At 35.4% G+C, this 17,006-nt stretch overlaps 1 protein-coding gene across 1 annotated transcript; it reads left to right on the top strand.

Annotated features, from left to right (window-relative positions):
• The first annotated feature begins 746 nt into the window (after window positions 1-746).
• tspan34b (tetraspanin 34b) lies at window positions 747-11,463 on the top strand. The gene is made up of 8 exons (XM_053610958.1): window positions 747-839; window positions 5,187-5,263; window positions 6,943-7,158; window positions 9,954-10,028; window positions 10,121-10,228; window positions 10,532-10,657; window positions 11,028-11,120; window positions 11,295-11,463. The coding sequence occupies exons 2-8, from the start codon at window positions 5,207-5,209 to the stop codon at window positions 11,352-11,354; spliced, it is 735 nt and encodes a 244-aa protein (XP_053466933.1). The 5' UTR covers window positions 747-839; window positions 5,187-5,206; the 3' UTR covers window positions 11,355-11,463.
• The last annotated feature ends 5,543 nt before the right edge of the window (window positions 11,464-17,006 follow it).

A 17,006-nucleotide genomic window follows, 5' to 3' on the forward strand; every position in this document is an offset into this window, starting at 1 on the left:
CATGCTGATGAGTATCAACAACTCTTTTTCTGAGTTTTAAAGGGTGTACCCTCTCTCTATTTAAATAATGAGCCATGATACACTTCCACAAACATGTTGTGAAGATCAGACTCTGATAGATCCTTGTTCTTTAATTAAAACACATTACTCAAATTTCCCCTTCAAATTAAACTGATAATCCTAGAGGTTCACATTCTTTTGCCACTCACAGATATGTAATATTGGATCATTTTCCTCAATAAATAATTGACTGGGTATAATAATTTTGTATCATTTGTTTAACTGGGTTTTCTTTGTCTACTTTTAGGACTTATGTGAAAATCCGATTATGTTTTAGGTCATATTTATGCAGATACATAGAAAATTCACAAACTTTCAAACATCACTATATAGCCCTTTTAAATAGAATCTCTTTGTAGTTTTTTTCCCCTGTACCTCAACAGTGGTCACATGCCCTGCAGTGACATCATACTGTTTTGCTTTGCTTCCTTTAATAAAATTCTACTGTGTGCCAGTAAACATGAGACATATGATGTGTATACATGCAAACCTGTCTATCGTCATGGCCACCACCGAGATGCACCCCCTCCCTTTTCAGGTGGGACTTTCTCCACAGGGAACACAGAACCGGCACTCCCACTCACTTCTTTCATCTCTTCTCTCCTCCCTCTCTCTGCCAACTGTAAATCTGTTGCAGTTGTGCCAGAATGATAGAGGCAGAAGTATAGCAAAGACTAGCCAGTGATTTGTATTTTCAGCCCTGTTTTCTGTGGACATTCAGAAATTCAAAGCTCCTGTGATTTTACATTCTCTTCAATCTCTTCAAGTCTTCAATAAAGGTAAGATTCTCTTTCTCTCACTCTGTATTGCATGAATTTTCCTGGAGCAAGCTCATTCATTCTTGCACAAAGCTTCTTCGCTGGACTTCAACCACAAACTACTCCAAATAGACATTATGTGGGGTTTTTGTTTCTTTTTTTTTTTTTTTTGACTTTGAAGCATATTTCTACATTTCGCATGAACATTGGACACTGATGTGATTGGACACTACATATATTGGACACTATATACATATATATATATATATATATATATATATATATATATATATATATATATATATATATATATATATATATATATATATATATATATATATACATAAAATGGAGGTGTCTTTATCAAACACTTAAACATTGCCATGTAATTGGCTTAGCGTTTCCATCTCTGGGCTCTCAAGGGTTCTCAATAGGTTTAGCCATCTCCAGGAAACATCCGTCACCAGGTGTGTCCAGAACTTCCAGCTCATTGCTCCTCAGAAAGAAAGAGCAAAAACAATGACAAAAAAGATAGGGGCAACAGCGAAGAAATTTTACAAATGTAATTAAAAAAGAGAGCCTTGTTAGCATGTCTTCTCAGTGGCATTGAATAATGTGTGTTCTATTGCAATTATACATCCAGCTCCTGAATTGTCATTTAAGAGAGGATAGGATGTCCACTGCTGTTGACTTTTATACAAACCAGTTACTCACTAATTTAAATGTTCATGCAAAACTCCAGAGACCATTTACAAAGCAAATCAAATGCTGTTCATGAAGCAAAACTCCCCTCCCCAGCTTCTGGTTTCACAGAGTGGTTTGATATTCAGGCTAGTTACATGTGACTGGGTATTTAATAAATCACTGAAGTAACTCTGAACTGGGTACTTAATAAATCACTGAAGTAAGTAACAAGTGTGATGCCAAAATCGACCATGGGCACTGGTTTCCTGTTTCTATCCCTTGTTAAGGAGACTGATGGGGAAAAAAGACTGTGCAAACTAAAAGCTCCTGAGATTTCAGTGTTGCCCTGATTAGTCTAACACTAGATAAACATTGACATAACCAGAACAAGCCTGTACAAGTCACTCTTTCTTTTCTGAGGGAAAGTACAAATAAATGCATTATTCTGCAACTGACATTTGACCTGTGGCATACACAAATTATGATCAGATATCATCAGTTATGATGGAGAGGGTTGTGACTCAGAGAAGAACATGTTTGAGCTGGTAGCTGATAATAACTGCTGACTATAATGAAGGTGACAACGTTAACGCCTCAAATTCAGAATATTCAACACAAACTGTCGGTGACATTTATTGGAAATGAGATGGGAGTGGAAGCTCTTCATCATAACTTTATCTTTTGATTCGCACGTAATATGTCTTCATGGTTCACCACAATCCCAGCCTGAAAGCAGACAAGCAAATAAAATCCCTGTCTTGTTGAACATAAAGTTTTATCGCCTTTGGTCAAACAGCAAATGTACGTCTACTTAAAGTTGTTGGCTGAAATATTAGAGCATTATGATTCTGATGCGGTTTGTGAATGATTAACCTGATAGAATGTGTAGCTATCATTTCTTTGGTGATAATAATGCTTATGAACACATTAATTGTTTACAAATCAGTACATTGCATTATCACTGCCATTACGTTCTAGAGGCACCTAAATGAAACCGTTTTCAATAAATAAATATGTAGACCTTATTTAATAGAAGGAGCATAAGTAAAAAAAAAACATATCAATTCGTAAAATGATTTTATGGAACACTTAAGTTCCACTTAAAATCAGATTATTAGATTAACAATTGTGGAAAAGGGATGATTAACAGACATTTTAAAGGCTAAATGCACTGGCAGTTTGCGTGCTTTAAATGTATCTGCGGTGTCTGGTAGGCATTTAAATGCAAGGGTTTTTAAAACCACCTCTTTGTATGATGTATGGAAAACCGTGAACGTAAACATCAGACAAGGCAGCATAACCTAACATATTTTAGGGTGAGGCAGAATACTTTGAAAATAATAACATTATATTTAAAAATATATATATATATTATTTACAATTTAGAATACATATACAGAATCTGTTATATTGGCATAAATAAATTTCATTTATTAATTAAAATATTAACTGTGTTGTTTTTGTCTGCCAATTTTACCTTCGAGCACAAGATGTAGCTGAAAAATCCAATTTAGCCAGACCAGATCCTGCTGCCTGAACACAGGCCAAACTGGTAGACTATCTTTTCATTTGTTTGATCAATACATGTTTGAATGTTGGATTTCTAATAGCCTTACTGTTATGTTATTTTCTTTAAAAAAAAAATAAAAATAAATAACTTGTCTATGATTTAGCATTAGTAGCAGTAACTCAGAAACTCTTTCCATCCGACACTAACCTGCTGGCAAAGATGGTCTACCAGTTTGATCAGCTCGGTTACTGTTCTGGTAGCTGGTCAGACTAAACAGTGTACTAGAGTCTAAAAAAATCTAGAGACCCTCTGGAAGTTTATCACCGTCATACACAAATTAATTGCTTAAATGTCTGAAAATTGTCAAGTCAAGTCAAGTGGCTTATATTGTCATTTCAACAATATACAGCTGGTACAGTACACAGTGAAACAAAAAAACATTCCTCCAAGACCATGGTGCTACATAAAACAACACACCAACCACATGAGATGACACAGAACTAAATAAGATCTACACGTTCTATATAAAGTGCACATGCAAACCTGTGCAAATAACACAAGACACTACAGTAACTACTAAAACATGACAATGGGCCCAGTAAGTGACAGCATAACGCCAACCAGTACACAGTTCTAGTGTGAAATTGTCAGATAGTGACACTGGTGACAAGTGGTGCTGGTGGTGGTGGGAGGTGGGGTTAATAAGAAAAAATGTATGGAAATGTAAAGGCTTCATTCATACCTCCCATCGAGGTTATGAGAAGATGGCCTACGGACATCTATAGGCTAAAATGTCCTTTTTTTGCTTTACACCAATCCTGCTCTCTGTCACTTCTTATACTTTAATGAATTGTCACAAAAGATGAACTTTATATATAGAGCTCAAGACTACCTGAAACTTACAAACCATTAATTTGGCCTATAAAGATCTCCATTTTATATTTAGACTGTTAGGTTAGTCGATTTAGAAATACTTCACTATGCAAATTAGTAAACACAGTTACTGAATAAACCTGCATTGTCATCCATGTTGTGAGACACTTATTTCCTTGTTTTCTGACCCTTATTCATGTTAGGGATTTGTTTCTTTGTTTTCTGACATTTATCCATGCGTGCAAACGGATCAGTTTCACAATTCCACAGCTCCAGGGGACAAATAGGGTTAACTGCATTCCTCCTTCTTATAATCCTTGTCAGTGTAATTTACTTTTTAATAAAAATACTGAATGTCCTCTCTTTAACAAATTCCACCAAAAGGTGAACACTGACTACACAAGCTGATCGTCTGAAGTTCCTACCATTGTTACGCCATGTCACTCCTAGTTCCATGACATCATCTTTTTCTTCTTTCCATTTTATGTGTGTAATATCTCAAAGTTCCCACAACAATTACAGTAATTGCTTAAAGGGTTGACAAAGCTCTTTGTGTTGTCAGAAAGGTTCAATTTACATTGATTATGTCCAAGTGTGATAAATAATAATCTTAGTAACTAAATGGTTTACATGTGAACAAACAATTAGAGGCTTTGTCTGAATCTCCTGTAAGGCAAGACCCTAAGAATAAAATGGTTAGTGATTTCTATATGGTTTACCAATTGTAGATATTCGCTGTAGATATTCGCAAATTAAAGCTGCCATTGTCCAGTTACTAACAGACTTATAATGAAACTGCTAACTTGGTAACTGAGGATATTTTTTTATATTTAAGTGTATTTGGCTTAAAGAAATTGATTTATCAACTTAAAAATTTTGAGGTAATTAGTTTCCTCAAATTTTTGAGTTAAATGATCTATCCGGTTTTACAGTGTAGATACTGAACAGGAAGATCAAATTAGTGGTGTATGTTTGGCAGAGAAGGATTCTCTGATGTTAATTCAGTTAATTATGACAGTAATCTATAACAGTTGTTTCTTTCTTCAGTGCTCTTTGGAGATTCTTAAAACCAAGAACCTCATCCTATTTAATAATACAGTAAACACATAGACTAAACAGTAGGATATGTGCTGCATTGACAAATTTCCCACTATCAGTGTAAATTCTTCATGAAAGAGATCTTTTTTTTTAACCTTAAGTCTTGTATTATATTAGGAAAACTGTGACCAATAGAACACACTTGGCCTTGAGTGCTGACTTGATTTTAAATTCATTCATGTCTTTATGTATGTCTGTTTCAGGTATATCAGACACTGTGAAGATGGGCTGCTTTGGATTTTTGAAAACAATGATGTTTTTTTTCAATGGCATTATCTTTGTAAGTACGATGGAATTCTAAATAACAGCAGGATGTTTTTGAGTAGCTTTGTGAAGGTTCTGTTCTAGTGAACAAAACAGGTATTGTATTTTGTCTCGCTTGCAGATCCTGTTGGAGAAAAGCGTCTGCCAAATGCACTTAAATGTATAGTCAGATTTTGAAACTCAGAATCCAACCAAATATAGCTCCCCTTCATTTTCTCTCCAAAGCCCAGCCCCTTAAAACACACCCACTCAATGCCTAGACCAGAATGCCTGAGTGCTAGCACAGGAGCGGCGCTTTCTGAATTGACAAGTCACATGATTGATAGGCAGGTGATTGACTGACTATTGATTGACGCCCACTTGTTCTGATTGGATGCTGGTTGTCCACCTCATTTGTTTGTTTTTTTCCATCATTTACAGCAGGGGTTTCCAAAGTCACATTTAGTCATAAGATTTAGACATGGCTACAGACAAAAAGTGCAAAGTTAACCATTCTCATCATAACATTCATCCAACGAAACGGGAAGGGGATGATGTTATTTTAATAACAAATGATGCATGTCTGTTGTTAACATGGAATGATTATGACCTCTAATTTTTGTACTTACACAGACAATCCCTTGTACCTTAAAGGTGATATTGAACTGAATTTACAAATCCATTTTTCATGCCACAGAAATGGAATTTCCACCTGTTTTGGGGTGCCAAGTGGACACTCAGGGCTTTAAGAATTTGTAGTTTTTAATAAGTATTACTTTTTTTCTGCTAGAAAGGGTTATAGCTTTAAATATCCCCATTTTGGTTTAACTATGTGAGGGTTTTTGCGCTTAGAAATGCATCACTGCACAAATTAGTAACCAAACTAACTGAATTAACCTGCACTGTCATCAGTGCTGTGAGATTTGTTTCCTTGTTTTCTGACCTTTATTCATGAATGCAAATGGATCAGTCTCTCAGTTCCACATCTCAGTGTACAGACAAGGTTAATGACATTCATTCTTATTATTATTCTCATGATGGTTGTCAACGAACATATTTCACTAAAAGGAAATGCAAAAAAAGTGTCTTAAATGCACCTCATTTAACAATCTTTTAATAAAGTTGTGTGTTGTAGGCCAAACCTGAAAAAAACAAAATAAAAACAGAATTATAAAACTGTTTGTATCTCTGATTTTCTTCATACAAATGTGTTTTTGATTAATGCCAATGACCTGTAAATTACTAATTAAAGTAATTAAAGTGTGTTCACAGCTAATTGACAGTTTGTACCTCCATGACACCTGGAGCGCACAAAACTCTTTAAAAAAAAAAAAAAAAAAAAAAAAAAAAAAAAGTTCACAGAGAACTGAAAATGGCAATGAAACTATAATCATATTATTAGGTCTCCATCTATGGAAATTTACCCAAACTCATGGGCTCTCATTGGAGATCAACGATTTTCAGAACTAACCGGTTTTTCATGAATACCAAAGCTGCTGTTTGAATTCTCTTGAGAACAATATATGCATAATCTTATCTATCATTATCAGTAAGGTCCATTGTCTGGAGGCCACAAATAGTGTATAATGCAGAAATAAAGAGCCACATGATATATCAAGTAGTTGTGTGCATTTTAATAAAAGGAGAAATCTGATCTAGTGCCCTTGTTTCATGTACTCTTGCGTCTGTGTCTAATTCTGTTTCCCTTCTCCACAGCTGGCTGGAGCAGGTATCTTGGCTGTAGGTATATGGGTAAAGGTAGACAGTAACTCGATCATATCCATTCTACAAGGCCTGTCTGGGGCACCGCCTGAGCTGAGGCAGGTTCTGAATGTAGGCTACCTACTGATTGCTGTGGGCAGCGTGCTGCTGCTGCTTGGCTTTCTGGGCTGCTGTGGCGCTGTTCGTGAGAGCAGGTGCATGCTGCTTACGGTAGGTCTGCTGCCTTGGCTACAGTGTTCAACACAAAGATGAAAGTATGGATATTGTATTATAATCCTAAAGACATGTTCCCAATCTCAGTTCTAAAGTGAATTGAATGACTATAAATTATTAAACTGTTCATTATGGCTTCTTCTTAGTATGAATGAGAACTTTCATAAAACTACTGTCTTAGAAAAAAGGTTACCTCTAGCACTATTAAAAGCTCATCTGTTTGTCCGTCTTGTGGGGGAACACTTAAGCTCTGTGTAGTGTCGTACCACAGGGTATTTCCCTATCATGGAGGAACTAGGAAGTTGAGATCCAACTATCCAAAAAAACTTTGAGGAACACTTTTTTTTCCTAGGAGTGTAGTTATATTATTACTAGGTAATTGCACTAATACAGCACTATCAATAGTGTACTTAATGGTTGGGGTCAAGTTTTATTCTGTGTTTGCTTATCTTCAAGCTTGAAACTACATGATACTGTTTACATTCAGTCACATATCCAGACATGCATTACTCATTAAAGAAAGTACTCTTTTAACATGTAATGGCATTCAGAGAGCCTACTTTTCAACTGAGTACAGTGTGACTCATTCTCTACAGATGATATCACCTTTACCACAGACATTACATCCTGTTCACACAGACTTTAATCCTTACCAATGCTTATCTTTGTTCCTGTAAGAGGATTAAACAGTGACGGAAAGTATTACAAAGAATAATAATAGTGAATTAACAGTACAATAACAATTTTATATGATTTTAGAAGCACACACACACACTCATCCAAAACTTAAAGTTCACGCCATGGTTATAAAAATACAACACATACTTAACTGAGTAAAAGTATTGCTAATGTGGTAATAATTCACTAAAGTTAAAAAGCAAAAAAGTCATCAAAAAGAATATTACTCAAGTAAAAAGTAAATAATTGTCTGGTGAAAATTTACTTGAGTAATAACTTTACAAATTACTTGTTCATGTGTACAATTGACACAACTAATCTGAAAATGATCTATTTTCTATTTTGTTCTTATGTTAACTAACCACATGAGCTAAGCAGACAAAACATCTACGTAAAAAAGGGGGATATATTCAGAACTCTGTATTTTTAATGTGTTTTAAAGACATTTTGCAAAATGGTGGCCTCGGTCAAATGTTAATGCCATTTGGGGGGCCTTGCCCTGGAAAAGTTTGGGAACCCCTGAACTAACTTAGCAAAATGCTGCTGGAGACTCAGTAGCATGCTAGGTTTGTTAGCTCACTAGTTAACTAGTTTGTTAATTCATACATGTTTATATCTACTTAGTTAGCTACAGTGTGTGAATTATACATTGATGTGACATCACCAGTGTTAAATGAAATCTGAGTGCAAAAAAGGCCTGTTATTTATATTAATTTAAACATTAAGTTTGTATTTCTTACCAACTTAAACTATACACGGATAAAACAGACATTCGTGAGTCGTGACTAAAGGGTTACGTCTTACACAATGGTATTGTATTGGTATCGAAGAATTTAGAAAAGAACAGCAAAAAGAATATGTTTAAAAATGCCACTGTTTTTCTATGATGCACCATCTCAGTATGTCAAAATTAGTGATTAGTTATTCCTAACCATTTTACCACTGCATGGATGATCATGAGATAATCGCACACATGGCGTACTGTTACTATAGTAAAGGACGTAACTTCCACGCACGAGCATAGGCACCAGTTAAAATACATGCTGTGAGTACCATATATGGTCTAACTGACATTTTTGTGGTTGTATATTATTTGTTCAAATTCAGAGCCGACAATAGTTAAACTTCATTTTAATTATTTGACCATAAACATTTCAACTGTGCCGAAAGTTTATGATTGAGATACAACTATATTTAGATTTCGACATTTATTTTACAAGAAAAAGTGTTTTTCAAATACTTATGGTATCTCCCGTGCTATCTCCATTGCATTCGGCTGATTGAGTTCATGATTGTGTGCTATTTCCCGCATTTAGCCTAATGCATGGGGTTTTACACCCATTTTAGGGGTGGCCAAATTTATATTGACATTTTCTTTTCAGATAGAGTGAACACTGCATACTATCTTTCGCTATTAAAGCTTAGTAGTATGTGAAAATGTTAAGACCCCCCTACATCTAGTTTTGACGTATACCACCCCACCCCAAGTAATTCAGAGCGGTAATACTGTAAAGCTTCCAAAGATCTCTTCCAAGATCAGCTTACCTGCACATCTTTCCAGTTGGATGTTGAGCTATAAAATGTCAATAGTTCCAAGGTATTTGGCTCACATAAATTGCAGATCCTTAGTACCATGTTTCCTCTCATTTAAAACTGAAGATACCTGAGAAATTGGGCCAGGGAGGCTCATGTGTCTGCACTGTCTCAGACATTGCTGTTACTGAATAAGCATTTGGCACCTTTCAGCAGGAAAGGCTTTATTTTGATTGGGTCTCAAAATGTAATTATTTAAAAGAATTATATTAGTACTGCACCAGAGGGTTGCCCAAGAATAATGAAGCTCAAGCTGAGCTAACCCACTAGAGATATATTCCTGGAGGGGGCGATTTTCTCAGTTGTGGTCACAGAGGTTCAGATCACACTCTAGGCACATCTTTGCCCCATGAGCCACACAGAGATCACATAAAATATAATTGTACACACCAGTCTGCTGGATACTTTATAACCGGGGGGTGTATATGTGTTAAACAGTTGTAGAATTGGGCTGAGGTACACTGCCCTCACTTTGCGTTGCATTCTAACAATTTTTTTCTGCCTGGCCTTTTTCTCCTCAGTTCTTTGTCATTATCCTGATAGTCTTCATTGCTGAGGTTGCTGGAGCAATTGTGATTTTGGTCTTCAAGGGACTGGTAAGTAACACAAGCAGCATTTATGCATGCAGAAACCTGTTTTAGACAACCTGTTGCTTAATGATGTCTGCTGCACATTCTTTCTCTCTCAGATACAAACTATGATAAGTCAACTGGGAGTCACTGTAGTGAACAGTATTCAAAAAGAATACGGCTCTAATACAGATGTCACGGGTCTGTGGAACACCACTATGGACTTGGTTGGTAAACTTTGTCATTAATTGCAGACAATCTGGATACCATTTTTTGACTGCATTTCCTGTGTTGATAAGAATTAAAGACACATTTTCAGTAAACAAAGCCTTGCTTGATATATTTACATTCCAGTAATAGTTCAGTCAGTAATCAGTAGGTCAGTAATCTCTGTAATTAAAGGTTTGCTTTCTAGGATATAAAGTCCTGATGTAAAAAAAAATTAAATTAAAAATTAAAAACCTATTTAAATGCTAATATTTATGTCTTGTGTTTGTTTTTCACTCCTCTCTGTCTGTGTCCTCTTGTAGTTCAAGTGCTGTGGATTCAACAACTATTCAGATTTCACAGGTTCCCCTTTCGTCCAAAGCACCAATCTGTATCCATACCAGTGCTGTCAGCTTCAACCCTGTAAATACAGCAATGCTACAGTTGCGGTAAAGCCTGCTGATTTTTCTTTATTTCGGTTGGTAGAGACACGCTATTCTAGCAATCTGTTCGAGACATCTAGCTGCCAAAGTAACTGACATTGATGCAAGTACTGCAAGACTCAATTTCCACAAAGTGAACAATAACCACAGGGACTAGTTAGCTAGAGGAAGTGTGTGTTGTTATTTGTTTTTCTTTTTCCCGTATTTTCAAAGTTTATATCTGCATATTAACTCATCTTCATTTATTTAACTAAAAACACTAAATATTTCACAAAATTGTTACAAATCCTTTTGCTAGAATGTGAAAATGACTAATACCCCATTCTTTTTTTATTATTATTATTCATGATTATATGATTTTCTTTTTCTTTCACAGAATATTAATGGATGTTACCCTGCATTGGTAAAACTTTTTGACTCGAATACAGTTATCATCATAGCTGTGGCCTTGGGAATCGCAGCGCTTGAGGTAATTTAGCCACTCCCCTGTCTTTAAACTCCGCCTAGTACTAAATAATACAAAATCATAAGAATTCTTGTATCAATAATCAGAGTTAGAGTAAAGATAGAGCTATGTGTTATAGCATTTTGCCATTTTCCCAAAAATAATGGTTCTCCTTTTTGTTTTTTGTTTTACTATTAGCTCTTCGCCATGGTTGTCTCCATGACCTTGTATTGCAAAATAAAATCTACAGAAGCCTGAAACCTGACAAAAAGAACATCTCAACGTCTGAAAGTTACAAATGCATATTTACTGAAAACCATTTTAATTGAATTGATTTTTAGGATTTTTTAAAAATTTAATTGTGTTATTTAAAAAAAAAAAAATATATATATATATATATATATATATATATATATATATATATATATATATATATATATATATACATATACATATATATGAACACTTGAAATGTGCACAATAGAATGTTCATATTCTATAAACATTAATTCTGTTGATTAATGTTTAATTTTATTGTTGATTCAGAAAGGTATACCCACTTTGTATTAAAGACAACATAAAAATGAAAAATGCCCCTTTAGCCAATTTTGCAGTTAACGTATCTGCAATGAATATTATAGGAATTATATTTTGTGATAATTATATGTTTCTTAAAAATGCACCTTTACAAACATAGTTCTGTGCAAATAAAAAGCAAATAAAAGAACTAATCTATAAATATTTCAAATTAAGTGAATATTTGTAGCATGCCAATATAGAATGTACAGTATATCTTATGTCAATATGAAATTTCAAAGATGTTTATTTACTTGTTTATATGTGTTCATATGTACTTTTTTATTGAATTGCCTTTAAGATAAAAAACAACAACAGTCAATAAGTGCAGTAATACATACATTATAAAAATTATTCAATAATTTGTTAGTAAAAATAATGTCTTTTTTTAACCCTTAAAGTTAGAGCTTATTATCCTGTTGTTTATCTTAAAGTATATTATTCAGTATCTCCTGTGAATTATTCAGTACCTACTGTGAAAAACTAAATAGGAAATGTACTGTATGTACTTATTTACACAATAATACTGTTGCATTAATTTATTTCTTACAAAACTATTCAATCATTAAATCACTTGAATCAATTAAACAACCTTTTTCTGTTCCTTTTTTTAGGGGGAGGGGTTCATTTAGTGGGGGGAGTACTAACCTCTCCTCAGTCTCCACTCTTTTCTTTAGTCATCTCTACCTTTCTTTTTTCTCCTCTCCTCCTTCTCCTTCACCCACCGCCTTTTCTCTAGTGTTATATTCTCTTCACATCTTTCATCTCCACCTGAGTATCATGATAACATAGCGGCCATTTCATTTCACAGATGATCACTAACTTATTACGTGATCTAAGTTATATAGAGTTGCTCAAAATACACTGTATGGCCAAAAGTATATGGACACCCATATGTGGGCCTTCCCCAAACTGTTGCCACAAAGTTTGAAGTACACAATTGTCTAGAATGTCTTTCTATCCAGTAGCATTAAGAATTCCCCTTTACATTTATTCAGTTAGCAGATGCTTTTATCCAAAGCGACTTACAAATGAAGAAATACAGTATGTCAAGCGGAGAACAATACAAGTAGTGCTACCATGCAAGATGTGGAGAGTAGAGTAAGTTTTTTTTTTAGTTGTTTGTTTGTTTGTTTGTTTGTTTGTTTTTTAATAATGTGGGGTTGGCATTTTAGGGGTTAGTTAAGTGGGTCCCTTTAGTGGAACTAAGGAACCCAAACCTTTTCTAGCATGACAGTGCCCCTGTGCACAAAGCGAACTGCATGAAGACATGGTGCCAAGGTTAGAGTTGAAGAATTTGAGTGGTCCTTGCCAGAGCCCTGACCTCAACCCCACTGAACACTTTTGGGATGAACTGAAACACTGATTGTGTTCTGGGCCTTCTCACCCAACATCACTACCTGATCTTACCTGACACAAATTCCCACAGCTACATCCAAAATCTAGTGGAAAGCCATCCCAGAAGAATGGTGGTTATTATAACAGCAAAGGAGGACTAAATCTGGAATGGGATGTTCAACAAGCACTTATGGGTATGATTAGTCTGGTGTCCACAAACTTTTGGTAAAACAGTGTAAGTACCCGCTTGCAAAAATTAAAGTCAATCAAATAAATGTTGTTCATTTGATCAGGATTACATCATTCAAGAGGCACCAAACACTGAGTGGTCAGCTATATTATCTATACTGATCAGTGTCAAGTTTCGCAAAAGCATCGCAGCACAATGTTCATCATTAAATTTTAGAACGAGCATCACATTGAACACGCAGTTTCCCAGTTAAGTTGATCTTAATTTTGTGATGTATTTGGGAAACTGATCCTAGTTCATTTCAACACCATACAATAGATAACACCTAAACACCAACTAGACAAGTCAGCATGAAACTAATATAAATAATTATGCTATGATTGAATTATGTGATGATTACAGCCAAACTGAATTGTTGATTTATTTCATCAGAATAGTATATTTCTTCTGCATGTCTTGCTGAATTTGCATGAATGTAACCAAAAAAACTCAACTTAAAGTTTTAGTAACTGCACAGGCTTTATTGAAACAGATAATCACTGCACCGTTATTAGTTCCTCAATTTTTAGGTAGCATTAAGCAGGCAAAGTTAACTAACTAGCTTTAACCTAGCTTGAGCCCCCAATGAGCTCTATAAACTACCCCTCAACAATAAATTTGATAAGAAACAAATTCTGTATCACTGCAACTGACTAGTTAAATGTTACATATTTGGCTGAAAAACTTCAAAATATCCATCTTTCTAGTCTGATCTTCCATCTCTCTCCACTTCTGTTACTCAGACTCTGTCCTCTGAATGTAGGTGAGTGGTGATTGCTTTAATGACTTCCTGCTGATAATCATAACTAGGGTTGTAAGGGTGATGATGTGCATAATGGGAATGTGCAATTCATCTCATGGGAATCAGCATTCTATTAATTATTCATCTAATGATGTTGCACTTTTTGAACACCAGAGGTCCCAATCTGCACAACCCAGAGAGGTAAAATATTTAGAGATACGCTGTCCCTAACAGCCCTAGATCACAACGACCAACACACATTATAGGTTATACAGTTACATAACCACATTAAAACAGTTCAGAAATTTTCAGTACCTTTCAAATGACACCAGCCCAATCTACGGGCCCAAGAATGCTGTCACGGAACTCTGGCATTTTAGCCGACTTTGGAACTCTATTTCCAGATAATATGGCACCTCAGATGCAGCTGTAGAACTCATTATGTTTCAATTCATCATTTCCCTGGGTCAGAGACTTTTTGGGAGAATTTATATATACAGTGGTGTCTAAAAGTCTGAGACCACTAGTAAAAATACTTCTGTTTAGTATTCTTTTTCAATTTAACACAAAGGTTTTCATCACAAATGATACTGTCAGCAATAACTTGGGTCAAAAGTAGAATCTTAGAAATATTTAAGCACAAAACAATGACTGATGGGTGTATGTTTCAGGTTTTTACTCTTATGCTTGCTGGACAGCTTGATGAGAGGATGGATATGGATGAGGATGAGTAGCATAGTGACCAAAAAAGGCTTTGGTCTGTTTTCCAGTAATTCTTCAATAAGGCTACAAATAGCACTTGACTTTCAAAGATAGGGTTAGATTAATTTAATCTTAGTTTAGTTATTTTTATGTTTGTAAAAACCTATAGCACATATAGATCCATTTTCCTTCCAATAAAACATGTAATGCAAATTCATTCAACTTGTGCTGCCACCTCCTGGCAGAATTACAGCATGTAGTATAGCATATAGCACATAATATCATGTGGAAAGAGTTATCATTTACCATAAACTTTAAATATGATATGTGTGATTCCGTTTTGTATGGGGAAAAAGTAAAGGTGGCAAAATACAATTGTTTTTGCTAGAGCTCTCATTACATGTGTACTCATTTTGCCAGGAGAAAGTTTAAAGATACTTGAACGATTCCTCTCCCTATAAAACTTAACTGAGTCAAATTTAATATGCATCCAATTTCACAACACTGATGTGCACACACTAAAACTAATCTGAATTTAGTTTATGCAGAGTTTATTGTTATGTGTATACAACACTGTAACAAATTGGGTTCAGCCAAAAAATGATAAAACTATGATTCCTGGAATGATATTCTCAAGACACAAACAATTAAAAAATAAAAATACTTTCTGAATAAGGTGTTTACATACTCCAGGATTGGGAATCAGAATATTGTCTTATGTATTATCTGAATAGGGCAATCAGATCTGTCTTATCTGGGTCTTTAGCATTCCACAAATGCTGAAAGAACTCAGATCACAGACATTTCTTCTTGTAGCTCAGATGGAGGCTAGAACTGTACATTTAAATGAGGAGATTTTAAAGCCTAAACTCAAAACTTGTTTGTTTCTTCCCACCACAGCCATTGTTCCGGCTCTTCACCTTGGGTTGAGGCTGCTGACATGCACCCTGTCCCAGCCCCCCCACATGTAGACGTAAGCAGCACTCAAGGGTCAGGCTTACGCCATCCTGTCTGTCCAGGTATAAGACCGTATTCATTCTAATTGTAGGACTGTATGTAACAAATCTCAAAACTAAATATTGTGATGTTTTATAGTGAGAAATGTCGTAGTATGATATTTTTAACATATTGGTCACCATTAGGTAAACAAATACTTTAAATCTCTTTTTATGTGTCTGATTTTGTAGATTAATGTCTTTAAATCCTCCTAAAATATTTCTGTCTTTTTTTCACATGCTTTATTATGATTTTAAATCCCTTCATTAAAGATTCCTGCAGAGGGAATAGATTTGTACTATTTATTTGTCTTATTTATTTGTCCTGTTGATTTGGCCTTTTAAGCATAAACCAAACTCTGTTTCTTCTCATCCTGCCACAGCCATATTACGCAAGCTGGGATTTGTCTAGCTCTGGACCGTGGGTTAAGGCTGATGACTTGCAACACCCTGTCCCACCAAGAGCAGCACTTCAGCCCAAGCACTCACAGCCATTTTTTATTCTAATTGTTGGACTGTTTGAGTTCAGAAATTATGTTTTTATGATATTATTGAAAGTGCATTTAATAACATCATTATTTGTCTTTTCTCTCGTACTGTATTGCAATATTACATCTGTTAATTGAACAGTTCTACAGATGGTTAATTGTCCTATTTTGGTCTCTTAAGCATAACCCAAACCCTTTTTATTTATGCCCGTCCTGCCACAGCCATATTACCCAAACTGGGACAATTTTCCTGCTCTGGACCATGGGTTGAGGCTGGTGAATTGCCACACCCTGCTGTCCTGCCCTCTCACATGTACCACCAAGAGAAGAAATTCTCTCCCAGCGCCCAGGGCCAGGCTTATGTCATTCTGCCTGGCCACGTATAACACCATTTGAGTCTTTGCACCCTGTAAGCTGAATAGAAATGTCATAAATAAAACACTCACACTGTCTTACAAAATTATATCACTTTATTATAAAGATTTGCAGAGGGAATGGACCACCTCAAGCAGCAGGGCTGCTGCATATGGCATCCCATCTGGCCAGGTATAGCAAGCGTATTTTGTTGTTAATTCCTACACTACCTACACTATACCACAGTTTATCAGATAGAGCATTTTGCAGGAATGACTGCACTGGCAGTAGACCACTATTACAGCTCTAGGCCTGATGAGGAGCATTTAATGGCATTTGGCAGACACCTGTATTCAGAATGACTTACTGAATTGCAGTGTAATCTCTATCAAAAACACATGGATTTGATTTGTAGAGGTATATGATTTATTAGTTGAGACAGGGCCATGCACTGGAAAAAATTTAGAGCTGCCACAACAAAAAAAG

This window comes from Ictalurus furcatus, chromosome 2, assembly GCF_023375685.1.
Source record: "Ictalurus furcatus strain D&B chromosome 2, Billie_1.0, whole genome shotgun sequence".
NCBI lineage: Eukaryota > Metazoa > Chordata > Actinopteri > Siluriformes > Ictaluridae > Ictalurus > Ictalurus furcatus.

Excerpts from the sequence above, each read along its gene's own strand:
- tspan34b (XM_053610958.1), top strand. The coding sequence starts at position 5,207 with ATGGGCTGCTTTGGATTTTTGAAAACAATGATGTTTTTTTTCAATGGC. Across the intron at positions 7,159-9,953 it reads GCAGGTGCATGCTGCTTACG|TTCTTTGTCATTATCCTGAT; the intron begins GTAGGTCTGCTG and ends TTTTCTCCTCAG. Across the intron at positions 10,229-10,531 it reads GGAACACCACTATGGACTTG|TTCAAGTGCTGTGGATTCAA; the intron begins GTTGGTAAACTT and ends GTCCTCTTGTAG.